The sequence below is a fragment of the Diceros bicornis genome, chromosome 4 (assembly GCF_020826845.1).
Source record: "Diceros bicornis minor isolate mBicDic1 chromosome 4, mDicBic1.mat.cur, whole genome shotgun sequence".
Lineage (NCBI taxonomy): Eukaryota > Metazoa > Chordata > Mammalia > Perissodactyla > Rhinocerotidae > Diceros > Diceros bicornis.
In genome coordinates, this window is record NC_080743.1 from 68,268,509 (window position 1) to 68,290,859 (window position 22,351).

The 22,351-nt window shown below is 43.2% G+C and overlaps 2 protein-coding genes and 1 non-coding gene across 16 annotated transcripts in view; 2 read left to right on the forward strand and 1 right to left on the reverse strand.

Moving 5' to 3' along the window:
• Positions 1-22,351, forward strand: part of LOC131404689 (low affinity immunoglobulin gamma Fc region receptor II-b-like) — a 139,333-nt gene that overhangs the window by 75,521 nt on the left and 41,461 nt on the right. The window lies entirely within an intron of this gene.
• On the forward strand, positions 7,286-7,359 carry TRNAN-GUU (transfer RNA asparagine (anticodon GUU)). Its single transcript has one exon. It is a non-coding gene; the product is annotated as a tRNA-Asn (tRNA).
• On the reverse strand, positions 8,801-16,264 carry LOC131404697 (low affinity immunoglobulin gamma Fc region receptor III-A-like). Of its 2 annotated transcripts, none has more exons than XM_058539679.1 (5): positions 16,126-16,264; positions 15,438-15,458; positions 14,837-15,094; positions 11,936-12,190; positions 8,801-10,203 (listed from the first exon to the last, which is right to left on the reverse strand). In XM_058539679.1, exons 1-5 carry the CDS (start codon positions 16,163-16,165, stop codon positions 10,061-10,063), a joined length of 717 nt encoding a protein of 238 aa, XP_058395662.1. In that variant the 5' UTR covers positions 16,166-16,264; the 3' UTR covers positions 8,801-10,060. The 2 variants fall into 2 exon arrangements, with proteins under 2 accessions (XP_058395662.1, XP_058395663.1); XM_058539680.1 differs by having other exon boundaries at positions 14,837-15,091; positions 16,126-16,261.

The window sequence follows — 22,351 nt, forward strand, 5'->3', positions numbered from 1 at the left end:
AGAGTTCTTGCAACAACCAACTCCATGTGTTTATCTTTCCTCTCTATTACTTTCCCCCCATTTGGTCTGTTGATTTCTTTTCCTGGTTTTTGGCGACACAGCAAACCTACTGAATTAGAATTGGGGGTGGGAGTGTGTCGGGCAAGATGGTGGGGTGTTCGCAGCTTACCAAAGTTTGAACACTCAGGCCAATTATAGCAAATTAAGGGATCTAGGTTGAGGGCTTTTCCTCGTTCAGCCAACGGAGTCTTTGGTTTCTGCCTGCCCTAAGTGTTGTTGGCACATAGAAAGGGCTCAATGCATTGTTGTCGAGTAAAGGAATGAATAAATAGGCACTGAGAAGCTGTATCCTAAAGGAAAAAAACTTTTTTTCACAGTTAAGGATAGATCTTAGCCTCAACTAGTTCCTGAATTCATAGACCAGACTCTTGCCTATAATACAGAAAGAAATATATTCAGTTCCATATTCACAGTGAAGCACAATCTTCACCCGGAGATGCGCAGGATAAAAAGGTGTTGATTAATCAATGCTCATTTCTCCACGAATTCCAACCTTGTTTGTTGGCTCGGGAAAAGAGACGTTGAAAAAGCATGTTGTCAGGAGTGGGATTCGAACCCACGCCTCCAGGAGAGACTGCGACCTGAACGCAGCGCCTTAGACCGCTCGGCCATCCTGACACACACGCCGGGCCTTTTCTTATTTCATTTTAACGTTATCATTTGGTGCTGTATCATGACGTAATGCTGTTTATTTTTTGTCTTAAATAAAACGGGAACTCTCCCTGGACTCCTTCGCAAAGTAGGAAAAATAAAACTGTCTCCGACTTCCCTTTCCTATTTCTTCACCATCCTAAACTGTAAAGATCCCTTTTCTCTAGCGCCCTTTCGAGCGCTCCTCTCGCTCCTTCTCTAGCGGGGCGGAGCCGTGCCAGGGTGGACCCCTTCTCGGTCGGTCTCCTTCGGACCCTCCACCCCAAATCGCCTTTATCGAATCCGACACCCGGTGATCCAGTGCTGGGGCGCGCCAAGCGGCAGAGCTGGGAGAAGGCGGCGGGAGAGATCCTCGGGCCGAGTGAGGCGTCAGCTTTCCCGCCCAGCTTCCCGCGCCCCCGCCCTCTGGCTCCCGGCACCGGATGGTCTCTGCTCTCCTGGCCCCGAGTCGTTAGCTGGCGGGATCATATAAGAGGAGTAAGGAGGGCATCCATTCTCGCCTAGAGAAGGCTCCATGTGCCTCGGGATCACAGATTCAGAGCCCTGCGAAGCGCGGTCGGTAAAGCCGTAGCCTGTACTTGTCTTGTATACAAAATTCCCGAACGCTTGACGCCGCGGCGTTGGTGGTATAGTGGTGAGCATAGCTGCCTTCCAAGCAGTTGACCCGGGTTCGATTCCCGGCCAACGCAAGCGCTGTTCTTTCTGTTTTTCATTCTCGCTATTAGCAAGTCCCCGAGGAGAACGAGAGAAAGCGCGCGCGATGTATTTTTTTAAGCCTGAAGGAAACTGGGAGGCACACCCATACCTCACATTCTCTCCTGGCTTCCTGTATCGCCCCGGGGCCTCTTTCTCTACCCAGCCACACTATGGAGGGATTAGATTGTGAAGGTTTTCTTCTTTCTTCTCTTCTCTTCCTTCCGCCTTCCTTTTTAAACTTCCAACTTGAGAAATCTTGGGGATCTTCTGGATTCCGGGATATCTGTCTGAAGCTCAGCCTCGGAAGAGGGCCGTTGTGTCTGTATCTGCGAGATTCATATGGTAACCACGGGCTATTGGGCACTTGAAATTGGCGAGTGCTCTAAGGAACTGCATTTTCAAGTCTATTTAATTTAATTTAATTAATTGAAATAAATAATTGGAAAATTTTAAACAGATACTCAATTCAGCTATTGGAGAACGTTTGATAACTACATTAGGAACAACTTGGGTATATGAATCCACTTTTTCAATTGTAAGTTTTATGAAATGTAAGTACTGATCAAGTTTTTCAGATGAAAATTTAAGGTCCGAGTTGAAGTGTGGTATCTGTAGCGTAAAATACATACCAGTTTGAAGACTAAATACGAAAAAAACCCTAATTAATATTTTTATATTAGTTACATGTTGAAATAATATTTTGGATATATTGGGTTAAATAAGATAGTTATTAAAATTATCACCTGTTTCTTCTTACTTTTTAATATGGCTATTAGAAAATTCAAGTCACAGATAGAACTCCCATTACGTTTCAATTGTAACGCGCCAGATAGTAAAGGTACAACCCCGCCGGCAGCTAGCAAGCTTTCGCGAAGTAAATTGCTCTGACAGCTTAGAAGTTACTTCCTAAGCAGTAATTCTCAAGCTGTAGCTGTGGTTTTCCTCGTTAGTATAGTGGTGAGTATCCCCGCCTGTCACGCGGGAGACCGGGGTTCGATTCCCCGACGGGGAGACAAAATACGCTTTTTCTTCCTTGATGTGTAAGAAGTTCTCTCTTACTGCCGAAACAAAAATTATTCTTAAATAACTTTAGGTTCTCTCCAAGAGTATGTCTGTCGCATACGAATTTCGTGGATAATAGGCAAGAGTACTAGTAAGTGAAGTTATTTTGACCCTGGTTCTGCGCTAAACGCGTTGTATCTTTAATACCGCAAGCAAGTTTCCACCTGATCTGTCATTGAATGGACCTACTACGGGTGTATCTTCTCTGATCCGCATACATTTCCTGCTGGCCACTGGAAGAGAATCCTAGGATCCAGGCTCTGCCTTAAGCCCTGTACTCCAAATTCCCACCTTTCTTTCTTGCCTTCTCTCGCACCGATGACTCACTAGGCGCTCCTTCTCTCTCTCTCCCGTGTTTATTGCTATTCGGCAGTGGCCAGCCTAAGTTCTCCAGTCCGCTCTCTTTCCACTGCTATATTACACGAAAGTGTGCAAACTTGTGAAACAACCTCCCCTACAACGGATGATGGCGGATAAACTGAGATTTTATGTCTATACCGGATACAGAGAAGTGAGCACTGATCTGACCATCAGAAGACCTGCGTTTTTATTACTAACGAACGGTTTGTTTTTGCGCAAGTCATTTCACTTCTCTGGGCTTCGGATTCTTCATCTGTAACGCGGAAGAGCCAAACTCTGGTTTTTGAGACCCTTTGCGACTCTAAAGTTCTTTGAAGTAGTACCCTGCACTAGCACCTGGCACATAGTATATGCTCATTTTTTAAAAGGTTAATATTTTTCCTGAATATAAGAGTAATATATAGTCCTTGTAGAAAATATGGAGAATAAGCAAATCACAAGTAAATAAAAGTCACTCATATTTCCACCATCCGGGAAATTCCTGTTAGTATTTTGCTGTGTGTTTATCTCTTTGGCATTTTTTTTAATGCAAAGTTGAATCATACTGTGCATATTGTTTTTTAACCTACATGAGTGTTCACTTAAAAATGTGAATCTTTCTATAGTCATTAAATATTAGTCTAAAACATTATTTTAATGATTTCATTGTATTATACTATACATCATAATTTCTTTAACAAATCTCCAATTTTTGAACATTTATGTGATTGCCAGTGTTTTTGTCTCCTCTGGTGGGGCAGCTCTTGAAAACTCTGCTGAGTACTCTAGCCTTCCAGCTATTGTTCTCCCCCCTCCTCCCTGGAATCTGCTCAGTACATACCTGGTTCAAGGGTGAGCCAAAGACATGAGAGGAGATTTATCTACAAATTTGGTTTTCCCAAATGGGGCTGTCTCCTTTCTGAAATGTACTCTTTCAATTTCCAGCCAAGCTGGCATCTCTAAGCATTACCTTGATGCGTGAGGTATAAGACTGGTTTTCTGCATGCCTTTATATGCCTGAGTCTGGTTGACTTGTGAGTGCCCTCAGAATGAGGGTCTTACCCATCGTGGATCCTTCTTCCAAGGCTTGAATCCTCTTTGATTCTATCCGATTTGATTGCTTTCCAGTACCTTCAAACAGATTTTTTTTAAAAATATTTTGCCCTGAGTTTATAATTGTTATCTGTAGAGTGGTTAGTCCTGTGCAAGCTACTCAACCATTATGGAAACTGGAATTGCTTTTTAATTTTATTCATAGTATTTTTGAAGTTCAGAAGTTTCTAATTTCTATGTAGTCGGATATTTTCCCTGGTAGTTTCTTTCTTAACTTTTTTTATATGTAGAAAAGTCTTTCCCACCCCAATATCAGATCAGTTTTTACCTTTATTTTCTTTAAGTTTATGTTTGTTTTTGTTTTTTGGCATTATCTCTTTAATTCTTTTTGAAATTATTTTGAGATATAACATGAGGTAAGTCTATAACTCTATTCCCATCCCTCCATGTGGTGGTTCTCCATTCAGTTTATTGAATATTCCACCCCTCAATCACTGATATGAAATGACATTATTGATGGGTACTAACCCATCCACCCTCTCAAACAAAGCCAAACAAAAACGCTTGGGCATTCTTGACTCCAGTCCCAGCTTGGATCCATGAGACAATGGTGAAACCAGATGATGTCAAGCTTCCTCTTGGATATTGTGGATGATTGGGAGTCAACGGCTTACACTCTTTTGCTCTACTTTCCCTTGTGTCATTTCCTGCTCATGTTTTTTTGCTATTCAACTAAGTGAGTGATGCCCCACTCTGATTTCCAAGACAGTTTTGACTCCAGGCCCACCTTGGATCATGAGATGTTAATCATGAACTCAGGAGATTGCAAGCTTTCTCTTAGATATTATGGATGATTGGGATGGTCTACACTTTTCTCTGTTACACTGTTTGGATCTTTTCCACAGGAATTTGGGAGGAGGAGTCCAAAACAAAGACTTGGTCACCCCTCCCCCACCCCACCTCCCAGGCCCAGGTTGTCATTTAAGAACAAAAACATGCACAGACCCTTGCCGCAGTTTATCACAATATGCTCACATCTGTAGCCCCCTGTTACCTAGTTCTTTAGATCATTTCATCTCCTCCCTAACAGCCCGGTATTGGGGGTGGAGGTGGGAAGGTTATTTGGTTTTGGCTTTATTTTATTTTTATTTTTCAGTTTGCTCATTGCAGTGGATATGTGGATTGGCTTGCTCAACACCCATTCCAATGTCATTCTGGTCTGCTTTCCTGTGCTATAGAAACTGGCAAGCTAAAAACTACGTTTTCTAGATTCCTCTGCAGCTGGGGTTCTATTTATGATTTAGGTTTCATCCAGATGTACTTGAGCGAGATTTTGATTTGGGACTGAGTGACATGGGAGAGAGGCAAGGATACAGTTTTGCTGGTATAAATAGTGGCCTATGCAGGTTTGTTCTAGAATTGGAGATTGTGGAAGCTTTTTAATTTGTTTTGTAGCAGGTTCAGTGTATACTGTGGTAGCCCAGTATACAGAGTGGTTTTGGGGTTATTCCTGGAAGTCAGCCTGAGTCTGTTTCTTCGGTTTTCGGTCAATGCCTCGTCAAGTATCTGTACCCCTCAAAAAATCCTTTTGTATTTAAACAAGCTAGAGTAGATTCTCTTCTTTGCAATTAAGAACACTACTGTGCTCATCCTTGAATGAGAAGTAATCCAAATAATTTATAAAGGTCTGGGGTTTGTCCTTAAACACAGAGATAAATTCTTTCTGCTTCTCCCCCATTGTCCACTTAAATGCTATAATTTTCCTCCCAGATCTTAAGCAGGAGGGCTAGTTTGCAACAACAAAGAATAAATTTTAACAAAACAATTCACACAAATAAGCACATCACAAATATAAAATGTGGAAATAATAAAATGAGCATCCCTGTATTTCAATACTCTGCTTAAGAATGAAACAGAACAGAGGAACAGAAGCCTCCTATATTCTTCTCTCTGATGCATTCCTCTCCCTCCCAGTAATGAGTAACCCTTATTCTGGATTTTATGGTTATTATTCCTTTGGCTTTTGCAATAGTTTCACTACATGTGTATGTATAATCATATAATATATTATTCAGATTTTCATGCTTTTAAAGTTTATATAACTGGTATCAAGCAGTATGTATTCTTCTGCGACTAGCATTTTTTTCACTAAATATTATTTTTATGGGATTCATTTATGTTGAAACACCAGGAATGGTATTCAGAAGATTTAAAACAGTTACAGGAATATATATTTCAAATATTTCCTATTATTCTTTAACTGTATATGTATATGTGTGTGTTTATGTAACTTATAAAACTGATTTCCAAGTAATGTAAGTTGTAGTGCAAATACTATGTCAAATCTTTCTAATCATCTCTAAAATTATTTTATTTTTAATAATCGTTGGTTTTGTTTGATACAGCTGTCACTAGCTAAATGATGCCTCTACCTGAGCCCTGGTTTAACATGGGGAACTACATCAAATTCCTCTAATTTCTTTCCAGTAAATTGATAGTCATTAGGTAACTTGTCTCACAAAGCAGAAAATTTTTTCCTAAAATTAGGAAAGGATCAGTGTTAATGATACTGAATCCTTTGTCATCATCTGTTGAACTAACAGCGATTGTATTAAAATTTTTTTCTAGCTTTTAAGATATTGTCTGAGGCTTTTATGTATCTGTTATATCTATTATACAAAAATCAGTTATTGGAATGACATATGTAATTAGGTTGACCTCAATCATTCAGGCTGGATGAGGCAGCCTAATATGGTGGTTAAGTGCATGGGCTCTGTTGTGCTTCCTGTGTTTGAATCTTGGCTTTCTTTGTCTCTGTTTCCTCATCTGTTGTAGGGGATAGTGATGATAACTATAATTCTCGAATAAGTTAATAAATGTTTAGAATGGTGCCTGGCAATGAGCAAGCATTAATTATCCTCCTTATTACTAAAACCAACTTAATGACCATGGTGGGAGGATGTCCGAGGTTCAAAAAAAAAAAAAAACTTGTCTCATGAAATGAAGATGAAATTGACATACAACACGGGTGGAAGAAAGGGACATTTGCACCTAAGTCATCCTTTACCCCCAAATTTCCCCTATGCTCCAGTCCACCTCACAGCCTTCATCCTGTCACAGGACGGCCAGCAGTACCAGCGAAGGTCACAACACCTGGCTGACGCCTTCAGTGTGACGTATTATTGCCTGCCTGCTCTTTCTGTTATTCCCTGACTCTCTTGGTACCAACGTTGCGTGGAGGCTGCAGTTCCCACAAGTGGCCATCTTCTGGGTTCTGCTTTGGCTTTCCTTAGACACCCCAGAAAGCCAACACCCACACCACCGCTTCTTGTGCCAGTGTCAACCACAGTTTTTTGCAGACGTAGAGAGCACTAAGAATTTATTCTTCAGTGAACTGACTTGGCGGTCAATTGTTGCCCTGCCTGTCTCTGTGGCGCAATCGGTTAGCGCGTTCGGCTGTTAACCGAAAGGTTGGTGGTTCGAGCCCACCCAGGGACGGCAACCTAAGCGTTTTTACCCCGGCGTTGTGTGTCTTGAGACCTATCAATCGCACCGGAATCCTCTTGCCGTACACTGTGAGGTTTTCAGTTCCTCACTCAGCCAGCGTCCACCCTTGGTGCTTCGCTGGCAGTTTCGATTCAGTCTGTCTGCGTCATTAGGGTTTCAATTAGTAACGAAATTTCTAGCTACTGGATTTGGGTTCTGCCGAAATGACTCATGAAACTGATATTTTAAAAATATTTACCGACCGAAGGAAGTAAATACTAATAATCCAAAGACGAATTCTTTTACCAAACCTGTGCCTGCTTTGCTTTTGTACTTGTATTTCGTAACTCGCGAAACGGGCATGTCTGGAACCTGGGCCCCTAGTCATGCTACACATCCTACCGGTTACCAATTTTTGAAGAGTCTGCCTTCTAAATATCTTCTGAATAGGCACCTTCCTCTCCAGCCTCGCTGCCATTTACTACCAGATTACTTCCCCCTTGGGTTACTGGAACAACTACCTAGCCGCCTAGCCGGTTTCCTGTCTTCAGCTCTCCTCTCCCTTCCATCGTCCAAGTAGCTGCCAGAGAGGCTTTCTAAAATGCAAAGTTATGCTTAAAATCCCTCAATGGCTTGCAGTGTCGGCTACAGTCTCCTTATTTTGGAACGCAGTGCCTTTCATGATCTGGCCCCTGAACTCTCTCCTTGCCTTCACTGCCTCTTTAGACTCAAGCAGAACCAAACTACTTTCTTGAACCCCTTCTCTGGCTTTTCAATATTTGCTCACAGACCTTCAGCGTTTCTCCTCTTTGCCTGGCAAACTCCTACACATCCTTCACTGCCACGCCAAAAACTAAGCCTCTTCTCTGCAGTTTCTTCACTATCTTATTTACAGGTTTTTCTCACTAGTATGAAAGCTCCTCCAATGAATGACCTTGTGTTGTTCATCTTGATATCAGCACCTAAACTCAAGCTTGGCACATCACAGTTCCTAAATAAATGTGAGTTGAATGTTCGGGGTTTCCAAATGCACTTGTCTCATGTCTGAATCTCACCCAATATTCCTACACCAAGTTTGAATCATCTCGGCATATAGCTCATGATTGACACAATTAGTCTGACCCTACACCTCTGCCCTGCCCCCTCCCTCCTTCCTAGCTGTGCTTTCCCCTACCTGCCCCATGTTCTAAACTACTTGGAATTCCCAGTCACCCTGCTATCCCATACCACCTATAAAAGTCCCCCTTTGACCAATTGGTTCAGCAAGATTTGGTGAATTAGCAAGCTGACTAATTCATGTGAGTTGTGGTGAGAAGGTTGCTGAGAGGAGAGGGGTTTTTCATCATCCTAAACTAATCCCTGATACAGTTTTAGACAATGAGAGGAAAAGAGGATTTTGTCATTCATGTTTTATTACCATGGTTTTTCCACGTTCTGAGAGTAGCATGCAAGATCTTGTAAAATGCTTTATTGGAATCAAGAAATGATCTGTTTACAGCTTCTAAAACAGAAAAATAGCGCTAATGTTTTCTTCCACAAGCAACAATTGACTTCTCCATCCCCACTCCATTGTTACTGACATGCTGAGGGGTTTCAAAGTTTCATAATTTAACTCGGTGGAATGTAGTACATTTAGTATTGGTTATCCAACATTTGTTTAATGAATAATATGAACAAAGCTATAGCTGAACTTGATACTGAAGCGGAAAAACAGGTTTTATAGTCCCCACCCCTCCTCTCGCTCATTCTTACTATCCTGGCCAACAAAAGCGTCCTCACCTCCTGCCCGTTCCTTCTTGTGCAGTTGTGGTTGACTCTTTCTTGTCATTCTTTCTCAGTTCCGACGCTGACATATCTCTGTTCACTGAGCTTAATCTGGGATGGCAATGCTGCTTTCCTTCGTATGGACACAGGGTTTGTTCTGCGCTTTCTTGTTCAAATCCCCCCGATCTCCAGCCTTCTTCCTAGGACCATTTTCTACTCATGACATTAAAAGGGTTCATCATTATATACTCCCAGACCACCCCAATTCTGGCAAGGCCTCCCCTGAAAAACTCAATTCTACATCACCCCTGTGATCTTCTCTTACCTCCACCATGGCTCATGTTCTAGGAAGACAGCCTAGGCGGGGTTCTCCTCTGGTCTGTCCTGGACTACCCTGCTCTTTCCCAGCCACCCCCTTCATTCATTCTGCTGTCTCCCTTAGACCCCAAGCAGTCCCCACAGTCTGTCTGGAAAGAGTTTTAGGGTGCCTTGAAGGCAACTAGCCTTGCAGCAGTAGATGCAGACAACTACCCAGCTGGCCCTCAACCATTAATTTTCTTACCTACTTCTCCAGTTATTTAAGAACCATGTTCATACATCAAGGGTCACCATCCAGAGTCTGTATTGTTGCTTTGCTGTGATGAATGGTTGGGACAAAGAAAGTATCTGTGTAGCTCTGACACTTCAATTCCTGGTAATGCAGCTACTCAGTGGGGCTTCACTGTTGGCTCTTGAAGATCACAGGCCCTTTCTTTCCATTGGAGACTAAAAGAAAATGCAGTTGGGTGAAGGACCCTCAGGATAGACTCTGAGGTGTAGTTTTCCTTCTGCTCCCAGAGATGCGTGTTGGGGATGACAGGGTTGTGAATCCAGAGAGAGGTTCAGAGATGCTGCTTTTATTACCACATTTGTCCTAAGAGCCCTGGCTCCATGTGACTTTGCCATTTCTTCAGTTTCCCTTTGAGCTTCGAAGGTCTCTCTGCACGGAGAAGTACAGCCCCGTGTCCACTGCAAACAGGAGTCCCATTAGCAGGCAGAAAGTGATTTGGTGCCAAGGTAGAGAGGGTGGTGAGATGGATGGAATTGCTGGACCTAATAGAACAAGCCAAGGGATGAGAAAAATGACAGTTATTAAGGCAGAAATTTAGATTAACAGCAAAGTCATCAGTGGAGAGTCTTTCTGACACCTGGCAAGAGAGAGGTTCTAAGGAATGGTGGGGGCGTTGGTAGAAAGTCTTTACTTCCTCCCACCGAGTCCTGATCTTAGTGCTACCAGAGCAGAGCACAGCTCATCAAACACTTAGCAAAACCATCTTCACGTTTGATAGAGGTATGTGACAGGGAGTGTTGAGTAAGTTAGGTTGTAACTGAGTTTTGTGTGAAATTATGAAATTTGTCGAAGTTTAAGTTGGTATGAGAACCTTTTTTCTTAATTCAGTAACTTTCTCTTGTGTCTCAAAATCATGCTTATTGTTTTCACCTGGTATTGTTCATTATCACTAAAGGAAATCTAAAAAAAAAAGTGAACCATTGAAATTTGCTACTTACCGGCAGAAAAGTGATAATATTTCTTTACTGAGGCCCAGTGACTAATAACCCAAAATGGAAAGAGGTAGAATTTGTTTGTTCTCAACCTCTTAGCCCTTATTATTGTCATTTTACAGTCATTCTTTGCTGTTGTCTATAAACTGGTAACATTAGAGTAGATTTTTAGTTTCAATTTTTTAATTCTTAATTTTGATTTAATTTCAAACTTAAACAAAATGTTACCAGAATAGTATAAATAACTCTCATACATTTTTTCCTAGATTTACTGTTTGCGTTTTGCCCCCTTTGTTTCATTATTTGCTCTTTTTCTCTAACCATTTGAGAGTATTTACTTTCAATTTAAATTGTAATGAAATTATTTTTTATCCAAATTGTGGCATTGTTTTGTTAACATCTCAAAAGGTGTGTGTCTATCTTGCTGTCTTACATGTAAATTCCTTATGATGTACGTCTTGGTCTGGTCACAGGTGGAAGTTTTGTGAAATCAGGAAGTCCAGGAGCACTTTGGTAAGGGACCTCTGACCCTGGAGCATGGCACTTCATAAACTGGAGATGTTTTCCAGGTGACTTAATGGGATTCAAAACTCTATCATAGGACATTGATGCCTGTTCAATTCGTTCATTTTATCTAGTAGTTAAATATACAGGCTTTGAATCTTTGATGTGACCTTAGGAACACATTAATTACCCTCTTTTTTTTTTTTAATTCAGTTACTTCATCTGTAAAGTCAATATTTCATATTGTTGTTGTGAGGGGTCACAATGGTCATGAAACTAGGTGCATTTAAAGAAGCACTTAGCACAGTGTCTAGCACACTGAAAAGTGCCAATAAATGTCGGCTTGCCTTTGTTACAGAAGAGGAAATTGAGGTTCAGAGAGACTGAATGGCTTACCCACAGTGACATGGTTAATTAGTAGCAAACCCAGAACCCAGGTTCTGGGCCCTTTTTGTGAGGGAGTGAGGGGCTCCTGCCAGGTTGTCTGTTGGCTAAGACTCAAGGTTTGGAGAGGAAAGGAGGGCAGGTAAAGATGGGCCAGCGTGATAGGGACACATAACACTGTGGGTGTGGCTTGAATGGGGTAAATAAGGACAGGCATATTTATGGGCGAGGAAATATGGCTTCTGCTCCCACTGTCACATTGCAGAGTGAATGACACCTCTCAGAACCCATGTAAAGAAGTCTGTGGAATAGTTAGGAATGTCCTCCCAGCTAGTGGGAATGCAGACTCCACACACAGGGGGCTCTGAGCCCTCTAGGGCTGTGCATCTCTTACCTCGAACGATGATATTCACAGCCGTTGAAGACTCGTTTTTTCTCCCGATAAGCCCCCTGCAAAAGTAGGAGCCACTGTGTTCTCGTGTTGCATTTGGAATGTAGAAGTCAGAATTCTCATGAAAAAACTTCTTGCCTCTGCCATCCTGGAAATATTGGACGTTATGCACAGGGGTGTTCTTCCAGCTGTGGCACCTCAGCAGAATGGGCTCCCCCTCCTGGAACACCCACCGAGTGGCCTGGAGCAACAGCCAGTCTGAAAGGCACAAAGAGACCACAGGCCCAGGAGGCCTCAGCGATCCTTGTGAAGGGGACACTCACCACCCAGATCCTAGGGCATAATAGAAAGCCAGACTGGAAGCCATCCCCACATTGCTCCCTGTGGGAAAAAGTCAACTGGGCCTTGCAAGAGAATTCAAGTCACATCAAGACCTTTTGTCTAATGAAGAAGAGGGACAGACACACACATGATCAAAACATAAGGTTAGAGCAGAGTGATTAAGTGATGAGGTAGGTGAGACACAATCTGCAGAATCCTTAAGTGCTACACTTGGATTTGCTATGGCAGAAAATAAGGAGCCACAGTAAGTTCTAGATCAAAGACTAAAAATTGCATTTGAAAATGATAATTTGCCCTGTTAAAGAAAAGACAGACTTCAGAAGGAATAGGCAGTTGTAGGAATATTGAAAGACTCTTGCAGCCAGGCAGGAATAAGGTCATTGGATGGCCACAGGACTGGCTACAGAAATCATGAAGGAGAACTCAATACAGATGTCAAGGAGGGGAAAGAAAGGCACGCCTAGTAGTGCTCATGGAAACTGGTGGTTTCTGAAGGGCCACAGGGCCTCAGCGAGGCCATCTTCCTTACTGAGCATTGCCTTCAAGAGAGAAAATTCTTATATCACCAGGATACTTGTTCTCACAACTGTCTTGCCAAGAAATCAGACTCCACACAGAGAGAACATGAAGTCATGATCAGGAGGTTGACCTGAATAATTAAAAATGATATTGCAGATAAGTTTTAAAATGACATGAGAAAACATTCATGAGGCAATGTTAAGGTAAAAACACAGAAAACAAAAACTATGTATGTGCAGGAAAAAAAAGAAAGATCATGCACTTAAATATTAACAGGGGTTTTCTCTGGGGGTAAGACTACAGGTCATTTTAATTTTCTCCCTTTACTTTTATATATTTTTGAAATTGAACCCGAATGACTTTTGTAATAAGAACAAAACAATAAAACTTACTATAATTTAAAAAGTCTACTACCTTATGCTAAATAAAATTGGTAGAACAGGAAAATTCTCTACCAGGAAGATTTGCCAAACAGAAGGTAACTTAGGAGATGCCATTTACCAAAAAAAAGCCATGTGCCTATATATCCACTTACTTTTTCAGCAGAGAGATGAATCATTTATTAGCATAAGATTATGGTTATAAGATTATATATACATGTCTGGTAGCCTTTGGGGGAACACTCTTGTTCGAATCTGTTCTGTCCTGGACATGATGAATGTCCATATGTACATTCATTCAATAAACGTTTTACTCAGCACTGACCATGTTCCAAGTGTTGTGCAGAATGGGGACACCCAGATGACTAAGACATGATCCCTAATCTCAAAGAATCTGTAGTCTAGACATAGAAACACACATACTCAGAAATAATTACAATAAGATGTAATAAGTGCTACAACAGGCTGAGAACAAAGGACTACAGGGCCAAAGAGAATGGAACAAAAAATTCTGCCTAAAGAAAGTAAAGAAAGCTTCTCAGAGGAGAAGATAAGTGAAATGGGTCCTAAAGGATGATCAGGAGTTTGCCTGGTGAAGTTAATGTCCATGGTCACAGTTTAATACAGTCCTCATTGAGTGGACTTCTAAAGCCGGTTTCTAGAGCGAAGTTCAAGGCAAACTAATAACTCTTAGACTTGATTTTTCTATTGCTTTCTGTTGGTAATTCTCCATTTTATTTGGTCTTAGGTGGCCATCTCTCACCTACCTAGGTAATAGACTTTCTTCTTTGTAACTCTGTAGAGTGAGGACCATGTCAGCTAAGTGGCACAGTCAGAGGCAAAGGAGCCACAGAAAAGTCAGCTTCAGAGGCCCAATTCTATGAAACTCTGTTGCAGGTCCACCTCCGTTAGGCCCTCGTTCCCCTCTAGGTTTGTTCCACCCATGTATATTGTACAAATGGGGCAGCCATGGAAGTAGAGTCAGGCTTGCAAGGTGACACTGCAGGTACCAGGCTGTGTGGTGTGATTCCAGGGACATCAGGAACGATCCTTGCCTCCAAAATACTTCTCCTACCTGTGTCTGATGCCTGGATTCTGTTAACAATACACATAGACTTTCACTCCATGATTAATGTGCAGGCTGAACATGTATATATCTCTATTAGGAGAGATATCACATTGCCAAATTTATGCTGAAGTGTAAGTTTGAGTGTAGCATTGATGGGGAGAGAGAGATAGACATGACATTAGGCGATTAGGGATAGTTAAGGGGGTAGCTTAGGGCATTGCATGTCTGAGAGTGAGAAGGAGATTGAGGTCCTAAAAACAGATTAATTTATTCAACAAATATTATTGAGCATCAATGTCATGCCCTGACCGTCAGATGACACCACTGGTGTTGCATGTGTTCTATGTGAATGGTGATTCCTGGAATTGTGCAGTGCGCAGCAGTCCTGTATCTATTATATGCCAGGCTTTGACATTTTGCCTAAGGCTTACTTGTGACTAGGACTACAACTTTGATATAATTCAGTGGGACCAAAAATTATCTCATCTTAGTTTTAACCCCCAAGCACATCATCTTCTGTGTCTTCCCAAGTCTTTCAGGGCATCTTGTTTCACCTTTTATTGGTGATTTCCCTCTTCCCCCTCACCTACTCACCTCTGTGGACTTCTAGCTGCACCGGGTCACTGAGCGCAGAGAGGCCTGTCTGGCACCTGTACTCTCCACCGTCCTCAATTCTGGCAGCCGCAATGAGGTAGCTGGGGGATTGGTTTGAGATGAACTTCCCATTGTGAAACCACTGTGTGGAATTGTCCCCAAGGGGGTAAGCCCCCTGGCACTTCAGAGTCACCTTGTCATTCCTGAGCACCCTGTTCCATTGAGGGTCTAGGCTCACCACAGCCTTGGAGGGATCTGCTGAGAGCCAAGAGAATGTGGATGAGGACAAGAAGATGAGCAGACCCCACGCTGGCATTCCCAGGGAGGCTCAAAGCCGGAGTGAGCCCATTGTAAACCCACAGTTGGTGACTCAGTCTTAGAGCATCTTGGCTTGGAGGCACTTGGCCCCATTTTTGGCTTCTCTTTATCTTGAGAAAAATTGGCCAGAGAAACGTAGTGCCAAGATCCACTGCGTTGGAGGAACTGTCCCTGAACCACCCCCATCAGCAGTTTCCCATGCAACGGACATTTCCCAACACCCTGTGGCTGTTGCACCCTACGTGCCTCACTTGGTTAATCCAAGACCATGAAGCAAACTCACCAGCTCGTGTGCCAGATGAAACTGCAAGAAAAAAGAGTGAAACAAATATTGAGCAGAAGCAGAGATCAAGATGACTGGAGTGTGGAGTGAGTTTAAACTCCCCTGCCCACCCTGCTCTGGGAGTCCAGTGTTCCCAAGAATCAAGACATAAATACTGGATAGCTCTCCTGCTGCCTGCCCTCTGGTCTCCAATGTCTCTGCCTCTTGCCCACTGTCCACCCAAATCCCTGCTTTCAACACCATTCCCTTGCTCCTTGGTCCCTGTTCAAACTCCCAAGTTAAGGGTACAAATCGAATTTCCCTGAATCAAGCCATAGAAGCAACCTCAAACCAAGCTCCCCAGAAAGAGTAGAAATCAAAAGTCTTAGAGGGGAGCCCTGGTGTGTCAGACCTTGGGGACCACCTAGTCCATACTCTTCAATTTACAGATAGGGAAACTGAGACCCAGAGGGGTGAAGTAATGGAGACCTCACAGTCCCCCTTCACCTCTTCGTTATGCCCAAATCAGAGCCAGCCTTCTCCTCATCTCTAGTCCCCAATGGTTTGTCCTAGGAGCTAAATCTAGGGCTATAGAAGTGGGAATGGGTCCTATCCCTTGGTAGAGGGTCTCATCCTTGGCCTGAAAATGGGTCTCTGCTGAACCCAGGCATCTTGAGCTTCTCCTTCAGCCATGGTGATTCTGACTTACCTAGAAGTAGCAAAGCCGTTGGTGGCAGCAGCTGCCACATGCTGCTGCACGAGAGTGGATAAGTCACCACAGATATCCGGAGCACTCAAGGGACTGATTTGAAGAGAGGAAGTCAACAGCCTTTTCTCTAACACCCCAGCCCATTAATCACCAGGTTCCTTTTTCGGAGAGTCATCTGATTCTTGAATCTGAACTCTGACAAGTGAGCCCCGTATAGGGCAGGAAGAGGAGGGAAAGAGCCTGAAGAGAACCTGAGGTGAATACGCCCCCTTTGCTCCATGTAGGTATGCAGCAGAGCATCTGGTGACGGAGTCTGTCAGGAGCACCCTCAGAAGTCTCAGGATATTTTCCTCCACCTCATGAGTTTGGATCCACTCAGTGCCAAGAATGGGATAGCATGACCCTGGGGATGAGACTCAAGAGGGAGGGCATTCCCTGAGGGGTCTCTCGTTCTGCCTCAGAACTTCTCACTCTCTTCCCTGGCCCAGCCCCATTTCTATCCAGCCCGGGCCTGCCTACATACAGAAAGTAGTCATTTAAATCTTCAAGCCCCTAGAAGTGTCCCTCACCCCAATATTATCTACGCCAGCATTTTCTTTCAGAATTCAAAATGCATATGCCCCTGGGATCTGTAAACCACAGGAGCTGCTAACTTCTGAGTGTGAATTTGATCATGAGATTCACATCCTCTGTTAAAACAAACCCAGGCAATGGGAGAGAAATGGGCCCTGGGAGGAGGAGATACCACGGAAAGGTTGAAAGGAACGTGGATTAGGCACATGTGCATGGTGATGGATTGCAATTAGTCTTTGGGTGGTGAACATGATGTAATCTACAAAGAAATCGAAATATAATGATGTACACCTGAAATTTATATAATGTTATAAACCAATGTTACCGCAATAAAAAAAGAAAGGAATGCAGAAAAGGTGGAGTGGAGGAGAGGGGGCCACAGCGAGGTGAGGACAGCTGCTCTTTACCTTCACCCCAGTGTTCCCAGGGCTATACTGAGCCACAGTATCTCAGGTTAGCTTGGGTGCGTCAGGGACCCATTGGGGCTTGGGCTGGTCTGTGAACCTAGTAGCCAGGGTTCCAGGGCTCCTTGCTGGAAAAGGTGGAGGTGCAGTGACCAGGAAGTGATAAGCTTGTTAACCTCTTCTCCTTTCCCTAGATCTCCCCACCCCCACCAACACATACACGCACATACTCACTCCCACCTTGTTAACTTCTCACATCACTCCAGGTCTCAGATAGAAAATCAAATAACTCTGCTTGGCAGTGCCACTCCCCCAGCGGGTTCCTGGACCCCTGGGACAGGTCTCAATTGGAAAAGCCCAGGGGGTAAGCAGTAAACAGATGTGGGCAAGTGATGTTTGGCAGGGGTAGAGTGGAGGCAGGAGCCGGCACAGGTGCCTGCTGCCCACCACTTTGGACCGACGCCCCTTTCCACTCCAGAGTCGTATAAAAACCACTTTCTCAGCTTTCAATTTTTGTTTTGTTTTGCTTTTGGGTAGAGTTAATTGATCATCCCCCATTCACATCCATCCATGCCCTACACATTTTCTTGCAGCAGCCAACAGGCTCTTGGATTAGATGTCTGATTAGGATGGACAATGGAAACGAACCAGGCAGCCATTCTCCAGAACTGTGAGAAAATAAATTTCTATTATTTAAGCCACCCAGTCTGTTGTACTTTGTTACGGCACACTGAGCTGACTCATACAGGAAGCCAAAGAGCAGGCTGTGATCTAGGTTTGGCCAATTTGTCTCTTCTGGGATGTTGAATCCTGAATAAGCGACACTTATTCGCTTATAAGGGAGATTCACTTATAAGGGATGGTTGGGTCCCAGACATCACAGCAGTGGGATAGGCTGACCTATCGGATTTAAAGGAATCCAATAAATTCCTTTCCTTTACTTAATGTATCCAGATCCTGATACAGCTGCTTATAATCAAGAGTCCTGAGTGATACCATAGGAAAGGAGATCAGATAGTAACTAGAGGGGCCGGCCCCGTGGCTTAGCGGTTAAGTGTGCACGTTCCGCTGCTGGCGGCCGGGGTTTGGATCCCGGGACCGCACTGATGCACCGCTGCTGAGGCCGCGTCCCACATACAGCAACTAGAAGGATGTGCAGCTATGACAACCATCTACTGGGGCTTTGGGGGAAAAATAAATAAATAAAATCTTTAAAAAAAAAAAGGTAACTAGAGGTGATCAAGGAAAGAAAGGGAGATTTTGTTTTGTTTTAAGTGAAACTCATTGAATTTGTTTAATGGCCATTATGATGAATGGCTTCACTTTCCACTGAACTCTACTTGTCAGACAGTTATAAGCCCACCCAGATTCGAGGGTAGGGGATGTAGATCCCATCTCTTGATGGAGAGAGTGTCAAAGAATTTGCAGCCTTTTTTTATTACTACCACAGCTAGCTACTCTAGTAACTTTTTGAGGATTTCCTGATATTTTGAGGTTGTAGTGATTAAAGTGAAATCCTTAAAATAGATAGGGCCTATTAGACATGTATGGGAGACCATAAAATAGAGGGACGTAAAGAATTTTCATCCTATTCAAGGCCAGTCACAGGAAGAAGGGAGGTAGTTGGTATAACTGGAAAGAAAAAAGCTAGAAAGACATTACCCATCCATCTCCTCCCAGACCCGAGAGTTTGGGTAAGATTATAACAGCCAAGAAACAGTGTATTTCATGACACCATCTTAGCTCAGGGCTAAAGTGCAATGCTGAGCTATGTAAAAACAAGGACTTCTTGACCTTGAATCCGTAGTACCCTCTGAGTTCTTTGCAACTCAAAAATTGCTATGACTCAGTTGACTTAACAAATACAATACAATGTACAAGAGAGGGTAGTACTACCCGATAGCCAGCCCCCTTCCTTCTTCCTAATACAGTTCTGATTTTATTCAGGAATCCACTCCATCCCATATACAGAGGTGGATCTTGATTTGTCTAAGCCACTCAGGGGTAGCATTCCCCTGGCTTTTATTGGTTAGGTGGGAGAAGAAGGGACACTGTCCAAAATAGGTCTAATCAGGCAGAAAGGAATGGCTTTTACATGTCATGTTTGGGAGAGAGTGTCAGTCTTTTCCACTGGACTCATTTTGTCTCAAGTTCTGCTGGCAGCTATTTTTAAGACTTTGAGGGTGGCCAGCCTGAGGCCAAAGCCAAAATGTCAAGGAGGGCAGAGAGGAAAGAGGGGAGGGGTACAATGTGGCCTTGGTGACATTACTGAGCTTCTGAAGCAACCAATCCAGATTTCTTATAATTTGAGATATATTTTGTTTTGGTTTAACCCTGTTTACATCTGGGATTGTTACTTGCAACCAAAGGCATCCTAATGGACACATAGGTATTTACTGGGTACCTACTACAGGGGTAAGAAACTCTCTTTCTGAAAGGAGCTACTAATTAATAGGAGGGAAAACTTGGCATTTAATGAAGAAGAAAGAACACTGACCTGGAGGCCAGGAGCTCTGGACTTGGCTATGCGACCCTGAGCAAGTCACTGAATCTGACCAGATCTCAGTCTCTACATCCATGAAATGAGAAGGTGGACTGCGTGTTTGCTAAGATCCCCTCTGGTTAAACAATTCTGTCTTAACTTCCTTAAGGGAAGAAAGATGACTCCCTCATGTTTTTTTGTTAAGCATCAGTGGTCCACAAAGAAATGAACAATTAAGGCCCACAGAGAGGCAAAAAGAAATTTAATTGTCTCTTAAGAAAATATTCTACTTATTCATTTTAATAACAAAATATAGTAAAGTAACCTCGGAACTATAAATACAATAGATATCAAAATCACTTAATAAAAAATATTCACTGTTGCATGTCTAGTAAAGTGAGGAAAAGAAATAGGAAAGGAAATTGGCAGTATAAAAGAAAAGGGAGAGGAGGCAGAGAGTGAGACATGAAGACGTTAAATGGGGGCAGAAGGTAAAGAAGAACCAATGGGGAAAAGCTGAGGAGGGCACAGATGCTGGGAAAGTGAAAAATACTAAGAAAGATAGCCAGGTTCACAGACACCAAGTCTCAACCATAGATGAAAAATGCCCTCAAACAAGACACACACACAGAGGTCTGGAAACAGACACGCCTGCAGTGACACATACAAAGGCAGTCATGGGGCAGGGAGAAAACAACTGCAAAAAACAGGAAGAGATAGATGGACACAAGGGAAGAAAAGTACAAGGAACTGAAATCGATTCTGTGGTGTAACCCTAAGCCACAGCCTGTTTGCTTTGGCTACGGTCATTAAAATAATGTAGCCTATTGATATACAAGAGCTTTCCAGAAATTTGATGCTATCTGCTAGGATGACTTATAAATGCCCTACTTTGTTATCTCACATCAGAACACACTTAGACTTCCCCCAAACTTACGAAATTTTCAAGTTTTAAAAGAAACCGTGATGTGTTATGAGGAGGATACTGGTCAAGGAGGAAGGAAATCCAGGTTTTGGTTTCAGTCTGACAGTTGCTAGCTGTCAGGCCACTTCACTTCCCTAAACCTCCTGTTTCCTCAACTGTAAGTGAGGTAATTGGACCGGGTTATGTTTAGCTCTTTCCATCTTAGATATTTATAGTTCTGAATGCTGACTTCTGAAGGTAATTTCTAGACTTTGCAGAATGTAGTTGTCTTTGTCTTCTAAAAATCCTGATGAAGGCCATTGCACAACTTTTGGGAGCCAAAGGAATTTTCTAGCAGAGCTAGCAAATTAACAGCTCTAAGATTTACAAGTCAATTATAAAAACTGAACTCGTGCTTTCATTCACATGCAAACTAGTCAGAACCTACTAGAAAAATAAAAGGAAATACCAAAAAGAAACCTTACTTTTGAAAAGGAAATAGAAATACTGTTGTTTTTTTTTAAATTAGCGCCATGCTTTTGGAGACAAGAGGAAGTTTGGAGCCATCAGTGGGAGTATGAGCAGAGCCCAGAACCATCCAGAGATTCAGTCCTTGTCTGTCTCACCAATATTTTGTTGTTGCTTTAAATAATTTTTTGTTTGAAAATACTCACATGAGCTATAATATATTCTTGCTGTTAAATAAGTGAGGTAATTCAGGGAAAAAATGAGGTAAAAATGAAAGTGACACTTAATGTGCTCTCTTCCCCAATTTTACTCTCCTCCTCAGGGGTAACCACCGAGAAGTTTGTTTTGTCCTTCTGATACCAGCCCTGATATCAGTTCCCCTACATTAAACCCAGAATATATGGGGTTAAAACCAAAAGCACTCATCCTCTTTCCCTGCTTCTCTAAATTACATTCATATGTAACTATTGGGGTTTTTTTTTATCCCTGAACTTCGCAAGGCAGACAGAAGTTACTAATTGTTAAAAGCCCAGGTGGCCTCAAGCTGGGCTCACACTGATGTTTTGGCTAATTACCAGTTCTTGAGGTTTGTTACAGGGAAACTGATATCAAGAAGCTAATGCTTTGCAGGGGCCTGCCGGGTGGCGCAAGCGGTTAAGTGCTCTCGCTCCACTGCGGAGGCCGGGGGTTCGCGGGTTCGGATCACGGGTGCGTAGGGACGCACTGCTTGGCAAGCCATGTTGTGGTGGCGTCCCATATAAAAAGTGGAGGAAGATGGGCATGGATGTTAGCCCAGGGCCAGTCTTCCTCAGCAAAAAAAAAAAAAAAAAGAGGAGGATTGGCAGATGTTAGCACAGGGCTGATCTCCTCACACACACAAAAAAAGAAGCTAAAGCTTCTCAGACCTCAACTCCTTGGCTTCCTGGCACCGGAATCCATCATCCACCATGGAGACAGAGATAGAGATGGTTGAAGGACACCCTCCTGTGGATTCCCTTATCTCACCATCCTCCTCCCTGCCAGCAGCCTCACAAGGCCAAACGCAGGCTGGTGGGAAAGTGCTGACTGGCAAGGCCACAGGCTCCCCCTCCCTACAAGCAGCCACATTCCTCACAACCTTTAAAACCCCTTGCCTCCCAACTTTCGGGGAGACGGGACAAATTTGAGAGCTCTCGGCTCCCGGCTGACGTCACCCGAAGTAAAAACTCTTTCCTTGCCATAAGCCTGGCGTTCTAGTTTTATTTGGCCCCTCTTGTGTGGCGGGTAAAGAACCTGGGTATGTATCTGGTAACAATTTGGCCAGCCAGCCAGGAGGCTCTTTGCCTGTGGCTCCACGGCCCGGGCCGACTGGGATTTCCTGGGAAGCAGTCCAGCAGCTGCCTAGGTGATCTGCCC

Coding starts and splice junctions, on each gene's coding strand:
- LOC131404697 (XM_058539679.1), bottom strand. CDS start 16,165: ATGTGGCAGCTGCTGCCACCAACGGCTTTGCTACTTCTAG. Junction 15,095..15,437: donor TTCATCTGGCACACGAGCTG/GTGAGTTTGCTT, acceptor CTTGGCTCTCAG/CAGATCCCTCCAAGGCTGTG. Junction 10,204..11,935: donor TGTGAATATCATCGTTCGAG/GTAAGAGATGCA, acceptor TTGTTCTATTAG/GTCCAGCAATTCCATCCATC.